This window comes from Rhinolophus sinicus, chromosome 1, assembly GCF_057876585.1.
Source record: "Rhinolophus sinicus isolate RSI-liver-muscle chromosome 1, RSI-T2T, whole genome shotgun sequence".
NCBI lineage: Eukaryota > Metazoa > Chordata > Mammalia > Chiroptera > Rhinolophidae > Rhinolophus > Rhinolophus sinicus.
Window position 1 is genome coordinate 190,528,429 of NC_142501.1, and position 25,161 is coordinate 190,553,589.

At 36.5% G+C, this 25,161-nt stretch overlaps 1 protein-coding gene across 2 annotated transcripts in view; it reads left to right on the plus strand.

Annotated features, from left to right (window-relative positions):
- Positions 1-25,161, plus strand: part of ARAP2 (ArfGAP with RhoGAP domain, ankyrin repeat and PH domain 2) — a 186,826-nt gene that overhangs the window by 35,470 nt on the left and 126,195 nt on the right. For both annotated transcript variants that reach the window (XM_088792544.1, XM_088792541.1), the window contains exons 7-9: positions 5,650-5,719; positions 12,794-12,914; positions 21,696-21,871. In XM_088792544.1, the coding sequence (XP_088648670.1) occupies positions 5,650-5,719; positions 12,794-12,914; positions 21,696-21,871 (367 nt within the window). The remainder of the gene's footprint in view (positions 1-5,649; positions 5,720-12,793; positions 12,915-21,695; positions 21,872-25,161) is intronic.

Below are 25,161 nucleotides of genomic sequence, written 5' to 3' on the forward strand. Positions count from 1 at the left end.
TCTCAGTATCTATGAGTTTGTTTCTGTTTTGTTTGTTTATTTTGTTGTTTAGATTCCACTGATAAGTGAAATCATGACATTTGTCTTTTGCTGTTTGACTTTCTACACTCAGCAAAATACCATCTAGGTCCATCCATATTGTTGCTGATGGCATGATTTAATTCTTTCTAATGGCTGAGTAATATTCCACTGTATATATGTACCACCTTTTCTTTATCTGTTCATCCATTCAGGGACACCCAGGTTGCCTTCGTATCTTGGCTATTGTAAACAATGCTGCAATGAACATATGGATGAGCACATCCCCTTGAAGTAGCGTTTTGGATTTCTTTGGATAAATCCCAGAAGTGGGGTTACTGGGTCCTTCCTTGTCTTTTATTGTAATCTTTGTTTTAAAGTCTATTTTGTCTGGTGTAAGTATTGCTACACCAGCTTTTTGTTTGTTTCCATTTCATGAACTATCTTTTCCCACCCCTTTCCTTTCAATCCATGTGAGTCTCAAACTGAAGTGAGTCTCTTGTAGGAAGCATATGTAAGGATCTTGTTTTCTTAACCATTCATACCCCGCTATCTTTTCATTGGAGTATTTAATCCATTTACATTGATAGGTATGTAGTCAGTGCAATTTTATTCATATTTTTTTATTTTTTATATTTTCATCTTAAAGAAGTCCCTCTAAGATTCCTTGTCATACTTGTTTGGTGATGATGAACTCCTTTAGGTTTTTCTTGTCTGGAAAGTTCTGTATCTGTCCTTTGATTCTAAATGATAGCTTTGCTGGGTGGAGGAATTTTGGTTGTAGATCCTTGCTTTCCATCACTTTGACTATTTCCTGCCAATTCTTTCTGGCGTGCAAAGTTTCTGTTGAGAAATCACCTGATAGTCTTATGGGAACTCCCTTGTAGGTAACTATCTGCTTTTTTCTTGCTGCTTTTAAGATAGTTTCTTTGGCTTTAACCTTTGGCATTTTAATTATGATGTGTCTTGGTGTTGGCCTCTGGCTTCATCTTGTTTGCGACTCTCTGTGCTTTCTGGGCTTGTATGTCTGTTTCCTTCACCAGGTTAGGGAAGTTTTCTGTCATTATTTCTTCAAATAGGTTTTCAATTCCTTGCTTTCGCTCCTCCTTCTGGTACTCCTATAATGTGAATATGGATACTCTTGACTTTGTCCCAGAGGCCCCTTAAACTATCCTCATTTCTTTGGGTTCTTTTTTGTTTTTGCTGTTCTGATTGGGTATTTTCTGCTACCTTATCTTTTAAATTGCTGATTCCATCCTCTGCTCCATCTAATCTAATCTACTGTTAATTTCCTGTCATGTATTGTTCATTTCTATGACTGTATTCTTTATTTCTGACTGGTTCTTTTTTATGTTTTCTATCTCCATTTTTCTATTTCTTATCTCTTTGTTGAAGTATTATTGAGTATTTTTATAACCAATGTTTGGAACTCTGCTTCTGGTAGATTGCTTGTTTCTATTTTGTTTATTTCTTTTTCTGGAGTTTTGTTCTGTTCTTTTATTTGAGACGTGTTTTTTTTGTCACCTCATTTTGGCTGCCTCCCTCTGTTTGTTTCTATGTATTAGGTAGGGCTGTGATGTCTTTCGATCTTAGAGAGTGGCCTTATGGAGTGGCCTTATGGATTGGTGGTAGGTGTGCTGTGGGGCTCAGTGTTGCAGTCTTGCTGGTCACCTGAGCCGCACACTACAGGTATGTCCCTTGTGTGGGTTGTATGTGCCCTCCTGTTGTAATGGAGCCTTGGTTGGTGTTTAATGTCAATGGGAGGGACTGACCCTCAGGATTATTGGTTGTGAGGACTGGCCATGACTACAGTAGATGAGCTGTTGTGCAGGGGCTGACCCTACAGAGCAGAATTTACTTTAGCAGGGCTCTGGTGCCTGCTTAGCCTGCCCTTTGGGTATATTGTCCATTGAGGCAGCTCGGTTGTGTTCTGGCTTGCCCCCCCTGCAGGCCATGTTTAGGCTTAGCCTGTGCACTGCCCGTTGTCTCCTGGCAGGAGCCACAGAGCAATCCGCAGATGGCCATTGCCAGTGCTGTGCTTGGAAATGCCTCGAGAGGCCAAGCAGTGAACCAAAGTTGTCTGCCTATAGTGCTGGGCTTACGGCTGCTCAGTCAGAGGTGTAGGACATGCTTAAGCCAGATCCTGCTTGTCTGGGTTCTGTAAATCTTTAAGAGACCCTAGGAAAGTCTGCAGCATGAGCCAAGGCAGGCAGATTGTATGAAAAAGCCACTGGAAGCAGCTTGGATGTGCCCAAATGTTGGATGGAGTCTGGTCTCAGAATCATCTGGGCATGGTGAATGGATGGCATTAGCCAGCTTGATGGAGATTCAGATATGGTGGCCACCTATGTCTGCATGCCTAGAAGGGAGATGGCTCAACAAGGAAACAGTGGCTGTGCCAGCTCCTCCATCTGGGAGAAAGTTGCCCCTCTAGCCCTCGTCCTGAAGCCAGACAACTTAGTTCCCTACTATATGACCCTGTTGCCGCTTCAACTGCTGCCCCAGAGCTGGAGCTCAGAGCCAGTGATTCTGTAATAAATCTGTGTGTGGTCCCTTTAAGAGGAATGTCTGGGACTTTAGCCGTCCTCCATTTCAATCAGCCACAATCTCTGCTGGTTTTCACAACCAGAAATTATGGGGACTTCTCTCAATGGCACTAGAACTCTGGGCTGGGTATCCTGACCTGGGGCTGGGACCCCTCACTCCTCTGGGGGAGACCTCCACAGCCAAGATATCCCTCCCTATTTTTAATGGTCACACGTGGGTGTGGGGCCAGCCCATTCAGCTTCTCTACTCCTCCGACCAGTCTCGAGGTGGCTGCTTCTGCATGTCTGTAGTTGTAGGGCTTCAGTTCAGCTAGACTTCAGGCGATTCTCAATCATCGTTGTTTTGTAGTTTAGTTGTAATTTTGATGTGGTCATGAGAGAGGTAAGCACAGCGTTTACGTACTCCACCATCTTGACCAGAACTCTTCCTAGAAATCTGATCTTTAGTATTTGCAAAAAGCAAAAAATAAAATTATAGGTGAAGTGTTTTATTAGTGTTTATTTTCTCTATATATAAAGTGCAAGTTTGTGTATTTTTAGTGAAAAATATATTCATTCTTTTGTTCATTAAATATTTACTAAGCATAATTTATATGCTAGGAACTGTGACAGTCACTGGCTTTACAATGATAAACAAAACAAAAATGGTTTCTTCATTCAAGTACCTCAGTATCAAGCATGGGAGATGAATGAAGTAAGACAGGTATATATTAATAATGACAAAATCTGTGAAGTGTGATTAAGTAAAGAAATGGAGCAAGAGACCAAGGGGACCTGAAGGATCTTTATGGGAATCAGGAATGGCTACTTGGAGGGAATGACTTTTAAGTTGAGATCTCAAGGATAAGGAGCAGGACACTCATAATCACATCTCTCATTCATTCAACAAATCATTTTTTTAGTGTACAATTTATCTCTGTGCTTGTTGTTGATCATAGAGAATGAAATGTTCTAGGACTTTGACCTTGTAAAACATAAGGGCTGGTGTGGGAGACAGACATTAAACACATAAACAGATATGCATAATTGGAAATTGTGTTAAGAGTTATGAGGAAAAGAAGAGGGTGCTTAGAAAGACAACAACTTTGTACTTGGTTTGGATTGGCTCACTAGAGAAGGAATGTCTGTGTAGGAGGTTTAGGTGTAACTCTGAAAGATAAGGGATAGTTAGCAAAAGGAATGTAGAAATAATTGGAAGTCCTAAGGCCTTTAGCTCCCTATAGATGTTGATTATTTTTATAACAAAACGGAAGATTATGAGTTACTGAGCTCTGTTTTAACACCATTCACAACGAAAGGCAGCTGGGGTACCAAACAAATCTTGGTTTACAGAATTACCGTTGAGATTGTGTGGGAAGGTATGTGTTTACCTGCCTTTAAGTATAATGGAGAGCCACATGAAAAGTGTGCAAAGTGATTTGTTCACTGTAGTTTTGTGTGTTTGCATAATATTTCTTTACTGTTTTAATTTTCATGCTGGGAATTTGAAGAAACCTTGGATTGGTGAAAGACATGAAAACCAGATTGTAACGCTGTTGTATGTTGCAAGGTTAAGAAAACACATTGCAGACCAAGATAAGTTAAAAAGAAGCAGAAAGATGAGGGAATAAGATGGAAGGAGGGCTGGGTCATTAGTTGTGGTGATACCATTTTCAGGTCTCTACATATTCATAATTTAGTGCTTATATGTGGAAATGTCTGCCCTGCTGGACTTTGAGACTTTTCTCCATTTGATCAGATTTTCTATAATTTTTATCTCAAGCAGAATAAATTCGCTAAGGTTCAATAAAAGGGTCTTGCTGTATTTCACTTGAGTAATAGATACGTGTTGCTCAGGAAAAAGCCTGGAAGACAATTTCTCCACACTTCCTGAACTTTAATTCTTTTTCTATCTTTAACTTTTCTGAAAAACCACAGAAAGTTAACTCCAGTTCCTTATCTTAAACAGTTAGAAGACTATAAAAGCAAAAAGATATGGTTGCTATTTACATATTTGTTTAGAAATGACTTTTTAAGAAAAGTTAGTTTTCATATTTTATCTGTGTTAAAGGCTAAAAGTATCTAGATTGTATCAATACACACTGAGAGCCAAGTAGAGAATAGGATATTCAAAACCTTTAGGATTGTCTGTCTTTAGGGAAGGGACTAAAACAAAACAGAACAAGCCAAAAAAAAAAAAAAAAAAAAAAAAAAAAAAAAGAAAAGAAAAGAAAAGAAAAAAAAGAAAACAAAAAAAAAAGACTCCAAGTAGAAATGGTTTTTCCACTTTTCCCTTATATAGCCAGAAAAAAGATTTTTTTTGTCTTTTAAGCATAAATAGGAAACATGTGGTTACATTATTTTGCATTGTTTCTCATGTCAGTAACCATTTTAAATCGCATTTGCCTTTCATGTGATTCTTTTTCAAAAACTGTTAATGTTTCCATGAATTTTGGATGATTGTGAGTGATTCTCTATATTTAAACAGGGTTTTTTTCAGCTTATTGGATCGTAATTACATAATTTATCTATGTTAACCTAATTGCAAAGCTTTATTATTTTAGCAAAATACTATTCGTGCTCCAAAGCAAAATTAAGGTAAAATAAGAGAAAAACTTAATGAAGGATGAAAGTTTATATTATCTTCATTAAAGGATTATCTCCATTAAGGGAAATGGGTACAATGATAGAGTGTGTGACTGCGCTTTGTTTTACACTCAGCCTTACAAATGTGAATGACAACACTGTTTACAGTATCATTTTATTTTATTTTTATTTTTTGTATTATTTTTATTTTTTTAAGGAGGAAACAGCTCATAGTGGCCCATATGGGGATCGAACTAGCAATGTTGGTGTTAGCACCACGCTCTAACCAACTGAGCTGACTGGCCACCCTCTATCATTATTTTAAATACCTATGTCAGCTGATTAGAAAGTATCATTTTTCTATGTACCATTGCCAAAACTGGACATTGTCATAGCCTGTTGTTTTCTGTACTGTTTAACAGCAAGTGAGAATGTACTGAACGCAGTCACATTACAAATATATTTAAAATCCACGTTCATGGTACTTAAACGTAAAATAGCAATTTCATATGTTTTACAGAAAACGCATGTTTCAGAAGAGATGGGTGAAATTTGATGGCTTTGGCATTTCTTATTACAATAACGAGAAGGTAAGTACATTTTATAGTTTTAAAAGATTGCTTTACGCATACTGAGTACTTCAGTACACTAAGCAAGTGATTTGTTTTTTTAAGCATAAGAGTTGGATTATCAACATGAAAAGAATTTGAGTAAGATAAGGCTTATTCTTTTCATAATTTAATTTTTCCTTGACACATAAAATCAGGATTAAAAAAAAAAAGAAATATATATATATATAAATATGTGTGTGTGTATATATATATATATATATATATATATATATATATATATATATGACAGTTATTTATGGTGTATTTTTTACAGCCTCCAGGAATTGCTATGAGTGACATATAGGTGAATAAGAAATTGCTTTTATTCTAGAGAGCACTAAGGAATGTTTGCAAAATGATACCACAGTAGGGAATGGCAAAGTAAGGAGAGGTTACTCTGTTTTCTGGAAGGGCTTGTGAAAGAACCAAGGAAAACTTCTTGCTTGAGATTTCATTTGCCATGGGGCTTGAAGAAAGAGGAATGTTTGCACATAGAAAAAGTAGAGAACAGGGCATCATAGAGAGAACAGTCAGATGCACAGATGGGAAATCCGTTCTACCATATATGGTAGAATTAAGTAGTTTTCTCTGATTGGAAGAAAGAGTAAGTGAAGGAGACTTGTGGGAGATGAAGCTGAGAATGTTATTTAGAATTAGGACTTACTGAAAATCTTGACTGTTATGTTAAAGTTGTTATATGTTCTTTAGGCAATTGAGTCTTAATGATGTGACACTGTTTTGATTATGTCCTTTTCATTAGGTATGCGAATGTCTTTATTGTTAGGACGTGTAGGCTGAAATATTTAGGAGTGAAGTGTCATATCTACAGATGTTTTTCAAATGCTACCTCTCTGTATATAGTTATATTTACAAATATATGTATCTGTATATTTGCACACATACATAGTTAGATAAAACATAAACTGAATATGTTAACAGTTGTCAAATCGTAGTGGAGGGTAAATGGGTGTTCATTGTACTAATCTTTCAATTTTTCTGTGTTTGAAAATTTCCTTGACAAAAGTTGGAACTAATACATATACCATATTTTTTAGTTAATTAAAATCAGGTAATTTTATAATCTTAACTGTGTACATTCTTTTAACATCCTCATTTAACACTTTCTCTTTTTTATAGTTTATAATCTAACATTATTTTTCCATTACTTAGAGATTGGTGACATTTGGAGATAATAGAGTCCCTTTCATATATTGCTTCTTCAGGGCTGCAGGGCAGAAGAGTATATGCTTTTAGACAGAAGGTAACACACATTGCATGCTACAACACTAAAGGTAGCAGAAAGTTTAGAGAAGTGTTGCTTGGTTTCACTTCGCAATGATCCAGATAAAGCATCAAATAGGGTTAATCACACCTCACTGAGGTTTGCCAGATAGCAGGATGAATATTTTGTAAAAGCTGATTTTCTGCCTTAGCTACTCTTCTTAGTTTGCTTGTACATTTGAATGTTGAGACAGTTCCTGTGCCTCTGTTGGGTGCAATGTGGTTTCTCTGTATCTGATGGAATCTGACCCCTAGTTTTCTTCAGCACCTGTGTCCTTCTCTGGTTTGATTGAAATGAGGAGGAAACTATTCAGGAATGACACAGGCTCTCATGCCAAGAGGCCCTATTGTTAGTGGAATTGTTATTCTCATTTGGGAGAGAGAATTTCTAGTATTTGTGTTCAGTTGTCCTTTAAAAGCTCATCTGAAGTGCAGTGAGGAGATGAATGCCTATCACATTTTTAGATATTGATGCAATAAAAATGATGCAGCCTTGGTTTGAAATTGAGATGAAAAGTTCATGTTAAAATGAATTATTATAAATCCTTTAGCTTAACATCAAATTTTTTGAACAATTTAAATTATTGTTTCCTGTGGCGTTTCATCCCTTTACTATTCAGATGATTGGTTTCATCTTGGCAAAAAAAAAAACACAGAAAAACAAAACAAAACAAAAAAACAGAAACAAAAACAAAAAAAACAGAACCCTGGGAATGGGTGTTTCCTAAAAGAAGATACAGTTTCTGTTGTGACCCTTCTCGCAAAAGGGACAGATTGGTTGACTGGGAGAAGAGAATTTTGTCATGTGGGGTCTCTGGTCCTGCTCCCCGCATAAGAACGCAGGATATGGTGAGGCCAAAAAGGAACACCAACAGAGTCATGGATGGGGGGGTTCATACCACTGTAGTCTCGCTGGCGGCTGGGTTGGAGATACAGGTAGCAGGAGCCACGCGATCTGCAATCTGCTGTCTGCTTCTTTGCCAACCAACCCACCCCCTAGCTTAGCCACGGCAGTTATATCAGTGGCTAATGGCTAATTGGTAACAGCTAATGGCCACCCAACCACAGCGGATGGCCATCTAATTACAGCTGATGGCCATCTAATATCCGAGCCAGCACCTTTCCACGTGAGGCCGAGAGCCTGGAAACAGCTCTCTAGGACTCTGTCCCCACAATTTCAAGGCCTGTGAACTGAAGGCATAGATGTGGTCATAACTACTGTGTCAGCTAGGTGTGCGGTTCTCGTGGTCATGTGCACCGACGACGTGGGTCTTTCACTGTGTAGATGTGAACTTGAGGAGCATGTGGTTGGGCTTTTAGGAGGTAGTGTGCAGAGTTGCCTATTTCCCTACTTTTCTTCCTCTTAGTGCTGCTCACTCATGTCTCTGCAAGGACTTTTCATTGTGTTACTGAAAATGACAACATCCCTATAGCCTTGATATCTTATCACCTGCCAAGAAATCTAACTCACCCTCATTCTCACTCAGCTGTGGACAGAATTGCCCTGTGGTTGGTTCATTGTCTGAAAGTGGTAGATAAATGATAAACTTGACCTAGATATCTGTGTTACAGGCTCAAGGGATGCTTTAAAATTTCTTTTCTTAAGGAAAATGTTACACTCTGAAAAAGAGTCATTTTTGAGCCTGTTGTCATTGAGTTTTTTCCTATATTGTCTTTATCTTGTTTTGTTAGAACTATGAAATCAACTCTGTGGCATTAAAAATTATGACATTTATCTTGAGATGTCATAATAGATTATAAATGAAGCATTAGAGAAACTACAATTTTGTGAGGTTAAAATGACACCATATTTAGCTTGTTAAGTACATTTTGATCACTTCTGGAGAATTTATTTTTCTATTTCTATCCCATAAGTACTTGCCTGTTTAAAATTATATCATTATTATAGGCATGTAGGAGAGTTGTTGTTTTTGTAAAGGAATTGTTTTTTGATCTCTTTAAAGAGATCAGGAAGGGAAAAAAAATCTCCTTTTTAAAATTCCTGTTTATTTTCCTACAATGCAGCTTGATTTTTCTCTACTGAAAAATGGAGGGAGAACTGACTCTGGGTGGTGAACACACAATGTGATACATAGATGATGTTTCACATACTTGTACACCTGAAGCCTATGTAATTTTACTAACCATTGTATGCCAATAAACTTCAATTAAAAGAAAAAAAGAATTCATGCAAACTTGAAAAAGAAAAATGAGTTAATGGTAACATTTTATTTAACAAAAAGTTAATTAACTCACCAGAGGTATATTTTGGTAAGCTCTTCTAATTCTTAGGCAAACTAAAATTTGAGAATGGATCATCTAAGGGCAAAAGACTAAACATTTTTGGACGTTCTACATTTTTCATTGTTTGGTCTTAGTCACTACAAACTTATAGCCAGAGAAGGAGGCCCTTACATTGTCCCCAAGGAGGCTGTGCCCTTTCCCATGCCTTACAAGGGGAGACATTCTTCCCTTCCTCTGATTCTTAGAGCACTAAGTGGTCTGGTATTAACTAGTATTGTCCTTGTAACCCACCTGCACTTACTGAGTTTTCTTTGGTAAGCCAGTCATTTCATTCACTTCTTTGCAATGACCGTTCCCAGCTGTGTCTGGGTACTTACTGTGGGGCACTGGAGCATGTCTTTTCCCATATGTTCACTTCCATATTTTTGTTCTTCCCTCGGAACTTTCCAACCCATTGCTGTCCATCAAAATCTGGTGCCATCTTCAAGACCCATCTTTTTACCCTCCTCCATGAATATTTATTTTCTATGGCATTTGAACAATCATATGCAAGACCAGATAAAAGGAAAACAAGATGAAAGTAAGGAAGCAAGTGAAAAGAGTGTGCAGTAGCTCAGGTAGTAATTTACCAGCGTGTAGGCTACCTAGGCCAGTGGAAGTGTTAAAAAAATGAGTTTAGAAAAATATTACAAACGACCCGCTAGCGTTCTGTCTAATTGTGATTGATGGGACATAGAATTCATCCATTCAGCAGATATTTATGTAACACTGATTATGTGAAAGATTGTGAGGAAAGTAATCGTGACCCAAAGTCTCTTTGGGGAGACTGTGTTTATCAAATGATCACACAGTAAATAAAACAAACAAAAATAAAACATCATTTAAATGATATTTAGTGATTGCTCTAAAGGAAAAGTACAGGTTGCTATGAGCTTAAACTAGGGTTATGTACTTTGGTAAGGATAAGAGGCCTGAGAGAAGAGTCTGGTCAGAAGGCCTTAATTCAGGGGCATGTATTTATGCTGAAATATGAAGGGTGCAGAAGCATCCTGAACTCTGTGCAGATGGATTTGAAAAGCATTCCTTGCAGAAGAAACAGTATGCAAAGGTGCTAGACTGCGCATAAACAGGTATGTGTAGGGAACCTCAAGAAGGTTAATGTGACTGGAAAGAGCCAGGGAGTGGCAGGGAGAACGTTGACACTGGAGCTAAAGGAAGAGTCCCAAGTTATATGGGTGCAAAAGATCAACACAGGTCCAAGACTATTGTGTTTCAGGCTGATTGGCTAGAAGAGCAGTATTTTAATGGACAGATATAGATGGAAGAAGATACATTTTTCAGGAGATAATTCAGTTTTAATGTTTGAGATGCTAATGGGATAGTTTCATTCATCGTTGATGATTTGAAATATAGGACTGGAGTTAATGGAAATGGATAAGGAAGGAAGGGACAGGTTTTAGAATTCTCTATAAACTTGGTAGTTGAAATAGCTAGAAGGGATTTTCTCTGGGAGAAAAGAAAAAAACACACAAAACAAACATGGACAATAAAGAGAGGAAAAATAACTTTATAATTACTTATTTCTTGATATCCTTTTCGTTTATCTATGACATTGTCCAGTCATCTTTCTAAAGCACAGTTAAAATATCATATTCAGTTTTGGCTGTGTGAGAGGACATTGGAAAGCCTTCATGACATTGGCATTTAAGATGGTGTTAAGGAATGGCTAGAATTTTGGTGGATACATAAAGTCAGGGGTGGGGGATTAGAGCAGAGGCAGTGGAGGAGAATAAACTGTCAAAGAACTAAGAGGAAATACCATGATAGTATAGTACTGTGTTTCCCCGAAAATAAGACCTAGCCAGACCATCAGCTCTAATGCATCTTTTGGAGCAAAAATTAATATAAGATCCAGTCTTAATATAATAATATAATATAATATCAGGTATAATATAATATCAGGTATAATATAATATCAGGTATAATATAGTATAGTATAATATAATATAATATAATATAATATAATATAATATAATATAATACTGGGTATAATACCAATCTTAATATAATATAAATAATATAATACCGGGTCTTATATTAATTTTTGCTCCAAAAGACGTATTAGAGCTGATGGTCCAGCTAGGTCTTATTTTCAGGGAAACACGGTATATATCTTCCCAACTAGCAGAGGCTAAACCTCCCAGTGGGACACCGTGTTGCTGGTAGTAACTGTCTGCTAATTATCTGCTGTGTATGAGAGTTTACCGCTGGGAGGAATGGGATCTTGGCACTCGTTCTCTTCATGGAATGGTTTAGTTGTTGACAAGTTGTCTCAGATACTTGGGACCAGCTCAAAAGTGAAGGTGCCATGAATGATGCTGTAGAAGCGAAGGGGAGAAAATGCCCTATCAGGATATGTCCAAACTGTTGATTGATATACCAGACCTTCCATGTTGAAGCCTTGACATATGTTCTCAGCCTCATCTCTTTGACTCTACACTGCAGCTCCTCTTATTTCTCTTCTTCACACCTCCATCACTCAATCTTTCCATCCAGGATTAGCCCCCCACCCACTTTCCTATTTGGTGAAACTTAAGCTTTCATAAACTCAGGCTCAAATGTCACCATGTCTGTCACATCTGACCTCTGTTAAGCAGAACAGAGAGTTCCCATCCTGTACTTAACATTCCATGGTTGGTGCTCAGTTTTACTTTTCTCTAATTTCATTAGCTGTGTTTTCATTTTGAGGCTCCTTGAATTTATAAATAATCTTCTAATTTTATTTCTAACACAAGGCCCCGTAAATATTGCACCCTTAGTAAATAGTTGAAATTGTGGAGTGGTCATTAGGCCAAATGATTTATGAAGATCCAGGAAAAGGAAGACTGAGAGAGTACTGCTTGTTTTAAGAATGGTCTTCTTGAGCAAAATTGTGTATGTCAATTGCAAATAGCTAAGTCTATCTTATTTTATTCTTCAGTCATTGGGGAATAAAAAGCAACGTGATGCAGTTGTGGGATTAAGACCTTCATCAGAGCATTGCATAGAAAAGTTCATTGATATAATGCAACAGTCTGGTCTCTTAGATTTGTTTTTGCTGTTCATAATATGTAATAACTGTGGTTCTGAAATGGTTCAGTTACAGTACCTGGTATGGCCAGCAGATGCCTGCAAACACCATCAAATCATTGTGACCAAATTTTTTTAAAGAACGTACTGCTGTTTTTTGGAACTATATATTGCTGGTCTAGTACAACTGTTCATATTTGATTCTTTGACTTTTAATTCCTCATGAAGATAATATTGAAAAGACATTTCCCTTGAAAGACGGAATATTTTCCTTTCTAGAGGTATTAACTGTGTATGAGGATATAGACTATTTGTAAATCTATGCCATTAAAAATTAGATTAAAATCACGAAAGAGAAGCTCTTGTAAATATTGTGTCATTCTTTTTTTAAAAAAACAAGATGAGGAGAATTTAATTTAATCTGTCTTCTTTTTGTATGTTTTTCTTTAACCGATACAGGAGAAATATTCAAAAGGGATAATTCCACTTTCTGCTATATCTACAGTACGAGCTCAAGGCGACAATAAATTTGAAGTTGTTACAACACAAAGAACTTTTGTTTTTAGAGTAGAAAAAGAAGGTAAGATGATGATTTCTTTAAAAACATTTGCAGACATTAATTTCTTTATACACTCAGAAGATTAATAAACTAGTTAAGCTAGAAATGCCAAGAAATCTTTAAATGTGTTACTTGCAAATAATTTGTATCTTACATTAACTTTTTGAATGCCATACAAAAGTTGAGAAGTCAGTTTTGGTTCACTATTCTTACATGCAATGAATAGTGAGAATCTACTAAGTGTCATGGATTCTTCTAAATTCTGGGTGTACAGCAGTGAAAAAAAAGTAAACAAACATCTCTGGTCATATTATGGAGCTCACCTTTTAGCTGTTATTTTGATAATGCAGAATAATTATTGAATATGCAAAATCAAATTGTTCTAGCTACTAAAAGGTCAGTTTTAGGAAAGTTTACGTATGGCAGGTTTTAACTGCACACACAGGCACAGTAATCATTCTAATATAGATTTTGGAGCATCTTTAATATTTCTTGAATCTTTTCATCTGCATCATCTACTACTGGTCACTTGATGGTGAAATTTGATCTAAAGATGACCTGTGGTTTGGGGAAGGAGTCTAAACCTTTAAATCTTCTCTGGCTGTTTTTGTGGGGAGAGCCAGGAGAGTTGAAATAAAAATTCCCTGTTTTGTATTTTGACTACCAACATATCATTACTATAAACCACACTACTTTTAAATAATATAGGTAAGGCTGTCTTCATTAATTAACTAATTAGAATTTTAACTTATTTTTAGGCCTACTTTTAGTACGGACTATAACTCAACTTGATTTTTTTTTCCCCTAAAGATTTTATTGGGGAAGGGGAACAGGACTTGATTGGGGAACAGTGTGTATTTCCAGGACTTTTTTATTGGAGAACAGTGAGTTTTTTCCCAGGGCCCATCAGCTCCAAGTCATTGTCCTTTCTATCTTAGTTGTGGAGGTCGCAGCTCAGCTCCAAGTCCAGTCGTTGTTGTTCAATCTTAGTTGCAGGGATTGCAGCCCACCATCCCTTGTGAGAGGGGAACGGGCAACCTTGTGGTTGAGAGCACACGCTCCAACCAATGGAGCCATCCGGCTGCCCGGGAGCTCAGCTGCGGTTCAGCTGCAGCTAGTTATCTTCATTCCACTTGTGGAGGGCACAGCTCGCTGGCCCTTCTGGGAATTGAACCAGCAACCCTTTTGCCCAGAGCTCATGCTGTAACCAACTGAGCCACCTGTCCGCCCCCTCAACTTGATTTTGAAAAATACTTCTTGGTACTTAATTATTTGAATAATGCTGATATGGAGAACTTAGTGCATACTTGACATGTGCCAGGCGACCTACTAAATGCTTCATTTTCACAATAGTTTTATGAGGTATATAGGTACTAAAATTATTCCATTTTACACATATGAACATTCACCTTTTATAAACTACAACAATATTAGCTATTGGGCAATATTTGTCTCTTTTAAACTGCTACATTCCTAGAACATATGCCTGGGCATGGTGCTTAGAAAACATTGAATAAATATTACGTATTCCTAGAAAGTCTCCTTTATTGCTTGGGATAATCACTAAATGAGTAAGTTGTTCACACTGGAGCAGCTTTTTTCAAACTGTGAATCACTACCCATTTGTGACATCAACTAAGTGGTTTCTAGTGGTTACAAAAAAAAAAAGGTCCCTCCACACAAAGCAAACAAAATAGAATAAGAAATACCAAAGTACGTCACTTCTAGTAAGTGTAAGTATTGTATTGTGAAACATACCTATGTGTATATTGCACATGAGTAATGGAAAAATGCATTTCTTACTTGACACTAAAAAAGGGAGAAGGTTTTCTCCTAGAGCAGGGGTTGGCATAGCATGTCCTGTCACCTAAATCTGGCTCACTGCTTGTTTTGTAAATAAAATCTCATTAGATCACAGCCACTGTCATTTATTTACATTGTCATCCTATGCCCGCTTTTGTGCCTCAGTCGCAGTATTGAGTAGTTGCAGCATAGACTGTATGGCCAGGAAAGCCTAAGATATTTATTATCTGGCCTTTTACAGGGAAAAAAAAAGAAAAGAAAAAGTTTGCCAACCCATGACCTGGAACATTTTATATAGAATTGCTTATGTGAGAAGCCACTTTTTAATGATTCATTACCTAAACTTCAGAAAGTTGTCCACAGTTGTGATACTTGATATGGATCTTATATTTGAAGTCAGTTGTCTTTCTTGCTATTTCTTAAAACACACGGCATGGCTGCAGTCAACTGGCTATCATGACGGCCTTTCCTTATGCTTGGCTTCCCACCGCCCCAGAGGTGACTGCATGTTTCTTTGAGGTGCTTATCACCTTCCCCTTGGCCTCTCAAAGTGAATTTCACATATGCCACACAGCCTGCATTTTAAGATAGACATACTAAATAAAGCTTCCAACTTGTGTGAAAATCTGCTTAGCCATATTTACTTGCTGCAGTTAGATGTGAAATAGACACATTTTATTTAAGTAGAATGTACCAACCCACACATGTTTAAAAGCTACATGTTTGCAATTGACCATTACACCCTTCCTGTGATACATGGTCATCTCTGTAATGGAAACAGTGTAAGGATTTCATTAACATTGATATAAGTTATTATTTGTTAAATAAGTCTTAGATCTTAAATTTTTGAAAGTATGAAAATACTGCTTAAGTAGAAACTGAGACTATCCTCATGGAATTACTGAATAAGTTATTTTCATTGAAAGTCATTTTTGCATAGTAACAACTCACATTTTTTTAAGATAAGTATATGTAGAGATATGTATGTATTCATGTATATGTATATGAGTACATATATGTATATACATATATATGTATGTAAATAGTATATGTGTGTCTATATATAATTTACTGTGGAACTTACAACAAAACTAAATGTTTTATTAAGTGTTTTTTCCTCTTTCCATATATGCAAATGGTTGATTAATTTTATGTGGGTACTGAGAAATTGACTCAAGTGCCTTATGAAATATTTGACTTAATGAACTTTAAACCAAATTAAACTTTGCTTCAATCTAATCAAGAAGTAAGATCAAAGTTTAGAACACAAAGGGGAAATGGTTTCACGTTCTAACAGAGATGAATCCTTCACTTTTGGTGAAAAGGTTCTCAATGACCTGTATACAATAGCTACCCTTTGTTTCCCCTGAAACCAGTGTCACTATTTCGAAACAGCTACGTCGCCCACTGGCATTGCTAAAATAAGGATTACAATTTGGCATCTTCTCCCCACACATTTTTCAAAGACCTCAATTCCCCCAGGTTGCCTATTGAAATATTCTTATGCTCTTAGTTGAAAGTGAATTATATTGAAATAATAACATCTTAAAAATACTCTTCTCCTTGTGGAAAATTTAGTCTGATTCCTTTTGTCCTCAAGCATAACCGTTGAAACTGGTCAGAGAGTCTTAAGAGCTAATGATCTCTCCATTCAGTCTGTATTCCCTTGGCACTTGTGGTCACACAGCAGACATGTTACTTAGAAAAGCAGGTAATGTTTTGAGTGGGTATAGTTAGAATGAGGGCTTAAGAATTCTGAGTGGTCATTCCTGTTCCAGAGTCATTTTCAGTGCTGGCTCTCAGCCGCAGCTCCCGTGTTACTGTCCACTTCAGTCAATTCTGGACTCTTGGGAGACAGGCACGTGTGTCCCTCTCTCAACTCTGCATCTAGACAACATCATACAGCCCTCCAGTGGCAGCTAGCTTACTGCACAGCCTTTTTTTTTCCCCCCTCCTTCTTTTTCTTTTTAAGAGAACACATGGAATAAGAAACATAGATTCTCCTTAGTTGTTCTGGGCAAGCTGACTTACCTGTTTTGAAGTTTTCCTTTTTTAGAAGCAAGGCATGGAATACATTTACTATCTAGTAAATGTAGTGAGAGGGGAATTCCAAGGTCTCCATTGTATACGTTGATAGACTTCTCATATGATAATAGGCCACAAACTGTGGTGTGTTTCTTTAATCTTTTCCTCTCTTATGTCTCACATCCAGTCTACCAGCAAATCTTATCAGTTTGACTTTTGAAATAGGTCTGGATTCAGACCAATTCTCGACACCTCTACCGCTCCCACTCCGGTACAAGCCACCACGTCTCTCTGAATTATTTTCATAACCTCCCTCTATTGACTACAGTGGTATCTGCAATATAGCTGTCAGAGCGATCATGCAACGAGAAAGTCAGATCACGTCAGTCCATTTCAAACGCTCCATTGTCTTTCCATCTCCCTGAGAGGAAAGTGCTTACGATGTCCTAAAGCCCCTGCGTGGACTGGCCCTGGTCTCTCTGCCCTTGTCTCCTTTGGTGCTCTCCCTTACGACTTTTCAGCTGTGGGAATGCTTGTTCCATGAACATGCCAGACCTGCCGTTGCCTTGCGGTCTTGACCCATGCTGCTTTCCTTCTGCCGGCATGCTCTTCCTCTGGTCGTCCTCCTCACTTGTTCCATAACTTCCTCTTCCTGTAGGCATGGGTGTAACCTCTGCCTTCTTTCTCAGGCTTTTTCTGTTACCGTATGTAAAATAGCACTTCTTATATCCCTCATCTTGTGCTTTATTTATCCCATTGTGCTTGTCACTGCGTACATAACATTTTTTTCTACGTTTTATTGCCTTTCTCCGCTCAAAAGACTGTAAACTCCAAGGGAGTAAGGCCATGAAATCTGTCTTGTTCACACTTCCATTCCTGGTCGGTATTCAGAATACGTCTTGGAACACAGGCCTTCAGTAAATATTTGTATGAATGAATAGTGATTGACTTTAAGAACAACCCTGGTGTGCAATACTTCCTTCTCTGAAATCTATCATAGGTTTCACTGAGGGATCTTTAGTCAGATATATTGTCCTGTCAAAAGTAAGGGTCCCTCTAACCTTGGTTAGATTCTGTTATTAATTTTTCCTACAGCCCTTGCCTATGAATGCCTACTATAATCCATCCTTTGTTAATAATGTTCATGCCTACTGCTAAATCCAGTAGCCCAGAGAATATTAACTCTCTCCTGTTGATTTCTTTTTTTCTAATTTCCTTTTTTTGGTTCTTACACCATAGTTGGCATCCTGAAAACCTTAAGGACTGATTTGAGATTTGAGGGAATTGCTATTATCTTTTATTTACATTCTAGCATAATTACGAGAAAGTGGCGATTTTGTTTTCCCTACTCTCTTTTTTTTTCTCCAACCAGGGATGTTCTGTTTTGAGCAAAGCTATATCTAGATCAGCTGATGTTCTCAGAAGTACTGGTGCTTACTTAGCGCAGTGCTAAGATCAGGATAGACACTCAACAAATATTTGTTATTGGAAAGACTAAAAGCACCTTGGTGTGAAGAGCAGGCAAAAGTGAGTGTATCCTGTAGCTTTGCCCGAGGGAGAAATCATTATTTGTTTTGGCTACTGTGACTTATCAAAGCATATTATCCATGTCTGAGGAGCCTCACGTGGCACAGCCAAATACCAAATGACACTTGTCATCTAATTTATTGTGTTTGAGTTATTTGTTTCATTGTTTATCTCCATTGGCATGGGTAATTAAGAATAAACCGAGTGTTACTATTGATTCCTTATCTTTATGACTGTTTACTTCCTATTAGTAAATGAGGACCCTAGGAGCTAGATAATTCTTCAAGGCTCTGAGGGAACTATTTGTTGAGATGCAGCCATAATATGCTTAAGTCCAACAGACGCAATTGCCAATTTCAAATTATTTCCTGAGAAACTGAGATACATGCTAATAGTAATCTAGAAGCCACACACACGTTGGCTCAGTACATAAAATTGTAACCTGTATTTCAAACTCAGTGACTTATGTGGATTAATACAGACAGAAAACAGTATATGTTGTTTACTTGTGTGAAAGTAATGATCACAAGGAATAATCAAGTTAAGTAGAAGGTCTGTTGCTATTACTGAAAATGTAATAAATTATTATAATGCAGTCTGAACCTGTGTATATAGATGTAGACTATAGAGTAACTACTACATATTGACAATGACTTACTTATTTGAATATTTTTATGTTTTTTAGTTTATAACGACCTCGGGGGAAGTCAAATATTTTGTCCTGACATATACCGTGTTTCCTGGAAAGTAAGGCCTAGCCATAGAATCAGCTCTAATGCGTCTTTTGGAGCAAAAATTAGTATAAGACCCGGTCTTATTTTACTATAAGACAGGGTCTTTATAATATAATATAATATGTAATATAATATAATATAATACTCGGTCTTATGTTAATTTTTGCTCCAATAGACACATTAGAGCTGATGGTCTGGCTGGGTCTTATTTTTGGGTATTGACTTTAAGAACAACCCAGGGAGCGGTAATAAGCACCGTTACCTGCGGATTAGGTAATACCTGCAGTAAAGGATTGTTGAATGAGTTTTTAATAAATACTTGGCTTTGGTCATCAAAGACACTAAGTGTTTTAGGAGCTTTGGCGGTGAGCAAGTGTGAAGATAAAATTAAGACTCATGTTATGAACTAACTTTGGATTCACATTTGAACGTGAGCAAGTGTACTATGGAGACTTATTTCAATTTACAATGAGGTTATTCTAGCCAGGCCTGTCTTAGGAGGATCTGAGATACTACCCAATTTCCCAGGCTTTGGGCCTTGTTTATGCTTCCCTTCTTGAAAATTTTTCCTACCTAGAATTCAGTCTGTTTTGTTTTCATTTTGCCTTGATACCCACTTCTCTCCTCTTTTTTTTTTTTTGCTAACCCATTTTCCAGCCTCATAGATACAGTTGTGCCTCAAGGTTTGTCCATTTCTTCTCTTTTTACATCAAATATTTACCCACACCTAGGGTCTTCTCTTGTATGGATTATATTCATTTACATGTTGTTATCAGTCTGCCTAGATGCTCATGCCAGGGCACTGAGAACCTGAGTTGGTTCTGTTAACACGTTGCGTACGGTGGGGTTTAAATCCCTCATACCCCTCTGTTCCGGCAGGTTTTTAAAAGAAACTACTTTAAAATGCACTCTTCTCTTTAAAGCGTAAATGCTTCTATGTCATTTATTATTTTTCTATAAATAATAGATTCTACAAATAAATTATTCTATAAAGTAGTCTACAAATAATTATTCTACAAATAATTCAATAAAATATGCAAAGTAAAAAGAGTCAACAGTAAAAACGAGAATTCTCGTTATCCGTCCTTAACGCATGGCTCAGAAAAAAACGAAGATTCTCGTGATCCATACACAACGTGTTAATAAAATGGGAACTTCTACCTTCTTTGTCTGATCAGTTCATGATGCCAAGGTACCTGTTATTTTGAGTGATTTAAATTTTTTGTGAACATCAGTCAGACATTTTAAAAACCTCAGCTATTTTTTCCTCCCCTTAATGTCTTGACTCTTTATGTGTTCTTTTGTTTCCATTTATATTATACTTTAAGTCTCTCTTGCCTTATTCTTGAATCTCCAAGCTTCCATTTGGTTTACCTACTGTGTTTCCTCAAAAATACAACCTAACTAGAAAATAAGCCCTAGCGTGATTTTTCAGGATGGCATCCCCTGAATATAAGCCCTAATGCGTCTTTTGGAGCAAAACTTAATACAAGACCTGGTCTTATTTTCAGGGAAACACGGTATTATCCTCCTTATATTATGTATCTTCCTTGCTAAGAACCCTGAAATGGTTTTCCCTTGCCTCTCTAATAAAGACAAAATTCCTTACATAGACACTGGAGACTCTGTGGCTGTATTTCCCATTATTTCCTTGTGAGTTTAAAATTATAAACAGGCTCACCTGTAAGTTAGTCCCTCAATAGGTGTTGTAGGTTCTTCCTGCCTTTGTGCTTGTGTTTTCCTCTGCTTAGATTTAAAAAATTCTACTTTTCCCTTTCCCTACCCCAGTTTTATCTTTGCAATTGCTCTTCCTTCTCAAGACCTAACATAAATCTTCTTTTGATAGTGCCAAGAACAGTTGTCTGAGAGTTAAATAAAACATATGATTCTCTTAATTTTAATACTAGTACTAACTTGTTGTATGACTTTCAGCAAATCACTTACGTACCTCAACCAAATTGACTCATATTATTTGATACCCTTCATATGACATGTATAGTATTCTGTGTTCCATTATGTGTTCATATCTAACTTTTGGCTTTGATTGCTCTTTGGGGACGAGATCAAATTTCTATGCCCATAAGAGTATGTTGTACATAATTGAAGGTCACTTAGCTTTTGTGGAAGGAGTGAAAGAACCAAATTTTAATTTACCAAATGAGATATTATTGTTAGTGACTGTGGTGGGAATGGAATGGGTGAAGGAATACCAAGGCAGCATACTCTTAAGAAGAGTAGGTTCAAGTGACCCAAAGTAGGATTTTTCTAGGCCTTTGAGTAACTTAATTACCGGGAATAATCTGTTAACTCTTTGGTCACATTATTACTTCCTTGTACTAAAAGAGAAAATCCAATCTCAAGAATAATCGAAGTGTTTCTAAAACATGAACGTGGGTACAGATTACCTGGGAATTTTCTTAAAGTGAAGATTCTGATTCATCAGGTCTGGAGTTAGGACCTGAGATTTTGCATTTCTAATAAGCTCCAAGGTGGCAACAATGCTATTACAGGTCACCTGAGTCATGTGTGTTATTTTTTTTTCCCAACAGAATTGGGTTATTGGCTCTGCCTGCCATAACATTTAAATTGTGGCTGTGGGAAAGAATCTTGGAATTATCTGTTGCAGAGAGAGTAGATCCCTTGTCCATGTTTCTAAGTCTGCCTAATTTGCATAAGTATAGATGGATGTATTTTCTCCCGTCTTTATTTTCAGAGGAGAGAAATGACTGGATCACCATACTATTAAATGCACTGAAGTCGCAATCCCCTTGGCAATCTCAAGCAGTGACTGTACCTGAGAAATGTGGATATCTTGAATTGAGAGGGTATAAAGCCAAAATTTTTACTGCATTAAGTGGAAACAGTGTGTGGCTTTGCAAAAATGAACAGGTAAGCTGTGTTACAGTGATGCAAATTGTGGTTCCTTCATTATATGAACAACTGTGCTTTGTTAGACTTACTAGTGTTTTTACATCCAGTCTTGCTTTTGCCTTGAGTTCCCTACGAAATGTAACAAAAGAAAGAGTTCTTTGGTTGAATTTTCTCAGTTCATTCAACAGCAAGAGAGTTAATCTACAACAAATTTGAGGCTAGACATCACTTTTTTAAAGACTGACGAAATAGAATCACTGCAAATAATTTTTAAAATGCATTCCTTAGCTGAAGTAACATTATAAAACTACTCGAGAGAATAATTAAGAACCAATTAACCATTGCAGCTGTTGTTGAAATAGGCCCAGTTCTGCACCTGTTGTGTTTCTTTTGTTTTTGTCACAAGCAATTATAGAGTAAGCACATATTTTCTGGAGTTTACAGCATTTTTGGTTTTTCTTTCCTTCTTCCTTTTTTTTGAGCAGACATGTTGCTTGCAGACGCAATAATTAGAGGAGATAATTTACTCGTGATTGAAAGGTACATAGCCACACGTGCACATACATTATCACATATATATAAATAGATGTAGACTTCTTGGCTTATTGAATTTGGTTAATATTGAAGGATTCAATAGGAAATTTAAATGTTTTGAGGAGAATGATGTTAAAATAAAGTTTTAACAATTTCTATTAACTTCATTTGATTCTGTAGACCTCTCTTTCTCTCACATACCTGGTTTTTAATATGTATAGGAAAATTATGTCTTTACCTCTTTTTGGGTATTAATTCTTACCGAATTTTTTAGCCTAGACTATATTAAATACTTAGTAATTATTTATGGAATTAAATAGTGGGCTTTGTTATTTGATCTAACGTGAATTCACTTTAGGATACATTATAATGGGTTATGATAAGGTGAAATACAAATGCTGACTATTTTCGTAATAAAAATAGAGATACTAACTCAAAACAAACAGTAGTTTGACAAAAATTAACGATAGAGCCTTCGCCAAGGCATCCCCTGAACTTCAGTGTGAACTTACTCATTCCGTTTTTTTGGATAAGATTTCTTCACTAATTAACTGAGGGAGGCATCACTGAGCACGGCTGGCACATTCATAACTGGGACAGTTAGCATATTCCTCAGGAATAGTGATGCATAGCTTCATAATGTGTATGAGCTCAATATGAACGTTTTCAGTTTGGAAAGTAAGATGATTAAAACTTTTCTTATTGGAATGGAGGTTAAAAATGCATACTTTACATGTATCCATGTATCAGTACAGAAGTTACTCAGCCAAATGAATACCACAAATGAGATCTTCATCTTTTACTTGTACAGACCTAATGGGCTTCAAATTTGTAGTTTAATCGCTTACATTAGTTAGATTGTCTGAGTTTGTTATTCTCTAGAAATAAAGTAAAACGTTTTTAAGGTTTTATTAATACTTTCTCATTAGAAAGATGTTGTATGATATTTTTCCTTTAGTATTAGTAATTGAGGATATAAAGCATAATAATGACTACCATTTGTTGAATACCAGGTACTGTGCTAATTAATTTATAAACATTCCCTTTCATCTTCCTCACAAATGTAGGGGGAAGATATACTCATCCATGTTTTATAGATGAGGAAAACGAGGATTAAGTAACTTGTGTAAGGATTACAGTTTATTACGCAGAGTTTAATTTAAAACCAGAACTTTGTAAATCTAAGCCTAGCTTCTTAGCCACTATATCAAACTATTGTTTTTTTAAAAAAAATTATGTTGAAAAGTAAAAATCTGGCATGTGACCTTTTAAAAATAGATTAAGATTCTTTCGTTGAATAATTTAGTTGCCTAGAAGGTTCAGAGTGTGCATTTAATAAATATTATGTCATGTCAGTCACTCTAAAAGTGATGCACTTAACTGGAGTACACAAGTCTTCTGTTCTAGGAGGAAAAATCAGTATTTCTGATGGATGGTGGTGAGCTCAGTGGTCAGCAGGAGTTACAGAGAAGTACAAAAAAACGGGCATCTAATGAAGTCTGGGTATTAGGAACACTTCCAGCTTCCGTGTATGCAAATAATGAACATATTTTTAAAATTAAAACATTAATACTGGACCCTTCCTCATTTTTTGAGAAGTAAACCTATAATTTTTTTTACTATATGTATATTTTAAGTCCTTTTCAGTGCATTAACATGTATATATATAAACACACACACACACACGGTGCCAAAAAATGTATATGCATTTTAAGAAAGAAAAAAAATGTATTAAAATTTTAATACTCAATATATACCGATAACAAAAGATGAATACGAGTCACGTGTATACATTTTTTTGGCACCCCTACTATATATCCTTAAAAAGTGCATACTATTGCTTGGATATGTGTTCTTTTTTTAAAATTGCATATTAATCAGATTATATGGAGCTAGGTCTTAAGGACTTGGTCTTTTCAAGTCTTGAACTAGTTGACTAAAGACTAGATGGATAAATTATGGAAGACCCTTTGTGTTTAGGCACTGACATACTATTTCAATTTCATTTATTTTTACATCCTAGTGTGTTCCCTTTCAGCCCGAGGAAAGTTGCCCAATGGTTTTTTCACATGGTTGAGCAAATTGTGTGAAGGACTTGGGTGACATGCTAAATAAGGGAGTCTTTCTCCTGAATGTTTTAAGCTAGTGTTTTAGGAAAAGCGCTGAAAGATAATAAAACAGTTTGACACAGCTTCTAAAAGTTTTATGCACACAACACGTGAAGTAATCTTGTGTTTCTTTTAAAAGATGATGGGGAAAAAAACAGCTCATAAAATGTAAGAGGTATTAATTTTGAACCTCTTTTTCTTAATTTGTATTGGCTCTAATTTATGGTAGTTCATTCCATGCATCAAAGCTTAATTATTTCTATTTATTAAAAATCTAAGACAGTGAATTTATTGCCCACATCATTTATAGTATGAATAGAATAAAAAAAAATTGACCTACACCACCCTAACAGATGAACTATTTTCATTTTTCTTGCCTCTATTTGTACAGTTTCCTAATTTACTTTGGCGGTCACTCCAGGGAGAATAGACAGACAGTGGAGGAAAGTGGAAGGACAACCAGTATAGAATGTTGAATAGTTATAAAGGACACTTGAAAGCACAAAGAAGATTGGAGTGGGTGGTAGCAGTTCTGGGTTTTCATTCTTGCTCTGCTATTAATTGGCTCAGGTAATTAAGTTAATCTCCAGTTTAAATGTTATCATGTGAAGAAGAGAAATGGATTACTGTCTCTAAGGACATTATTTAAGTTGCATATTAAAATCC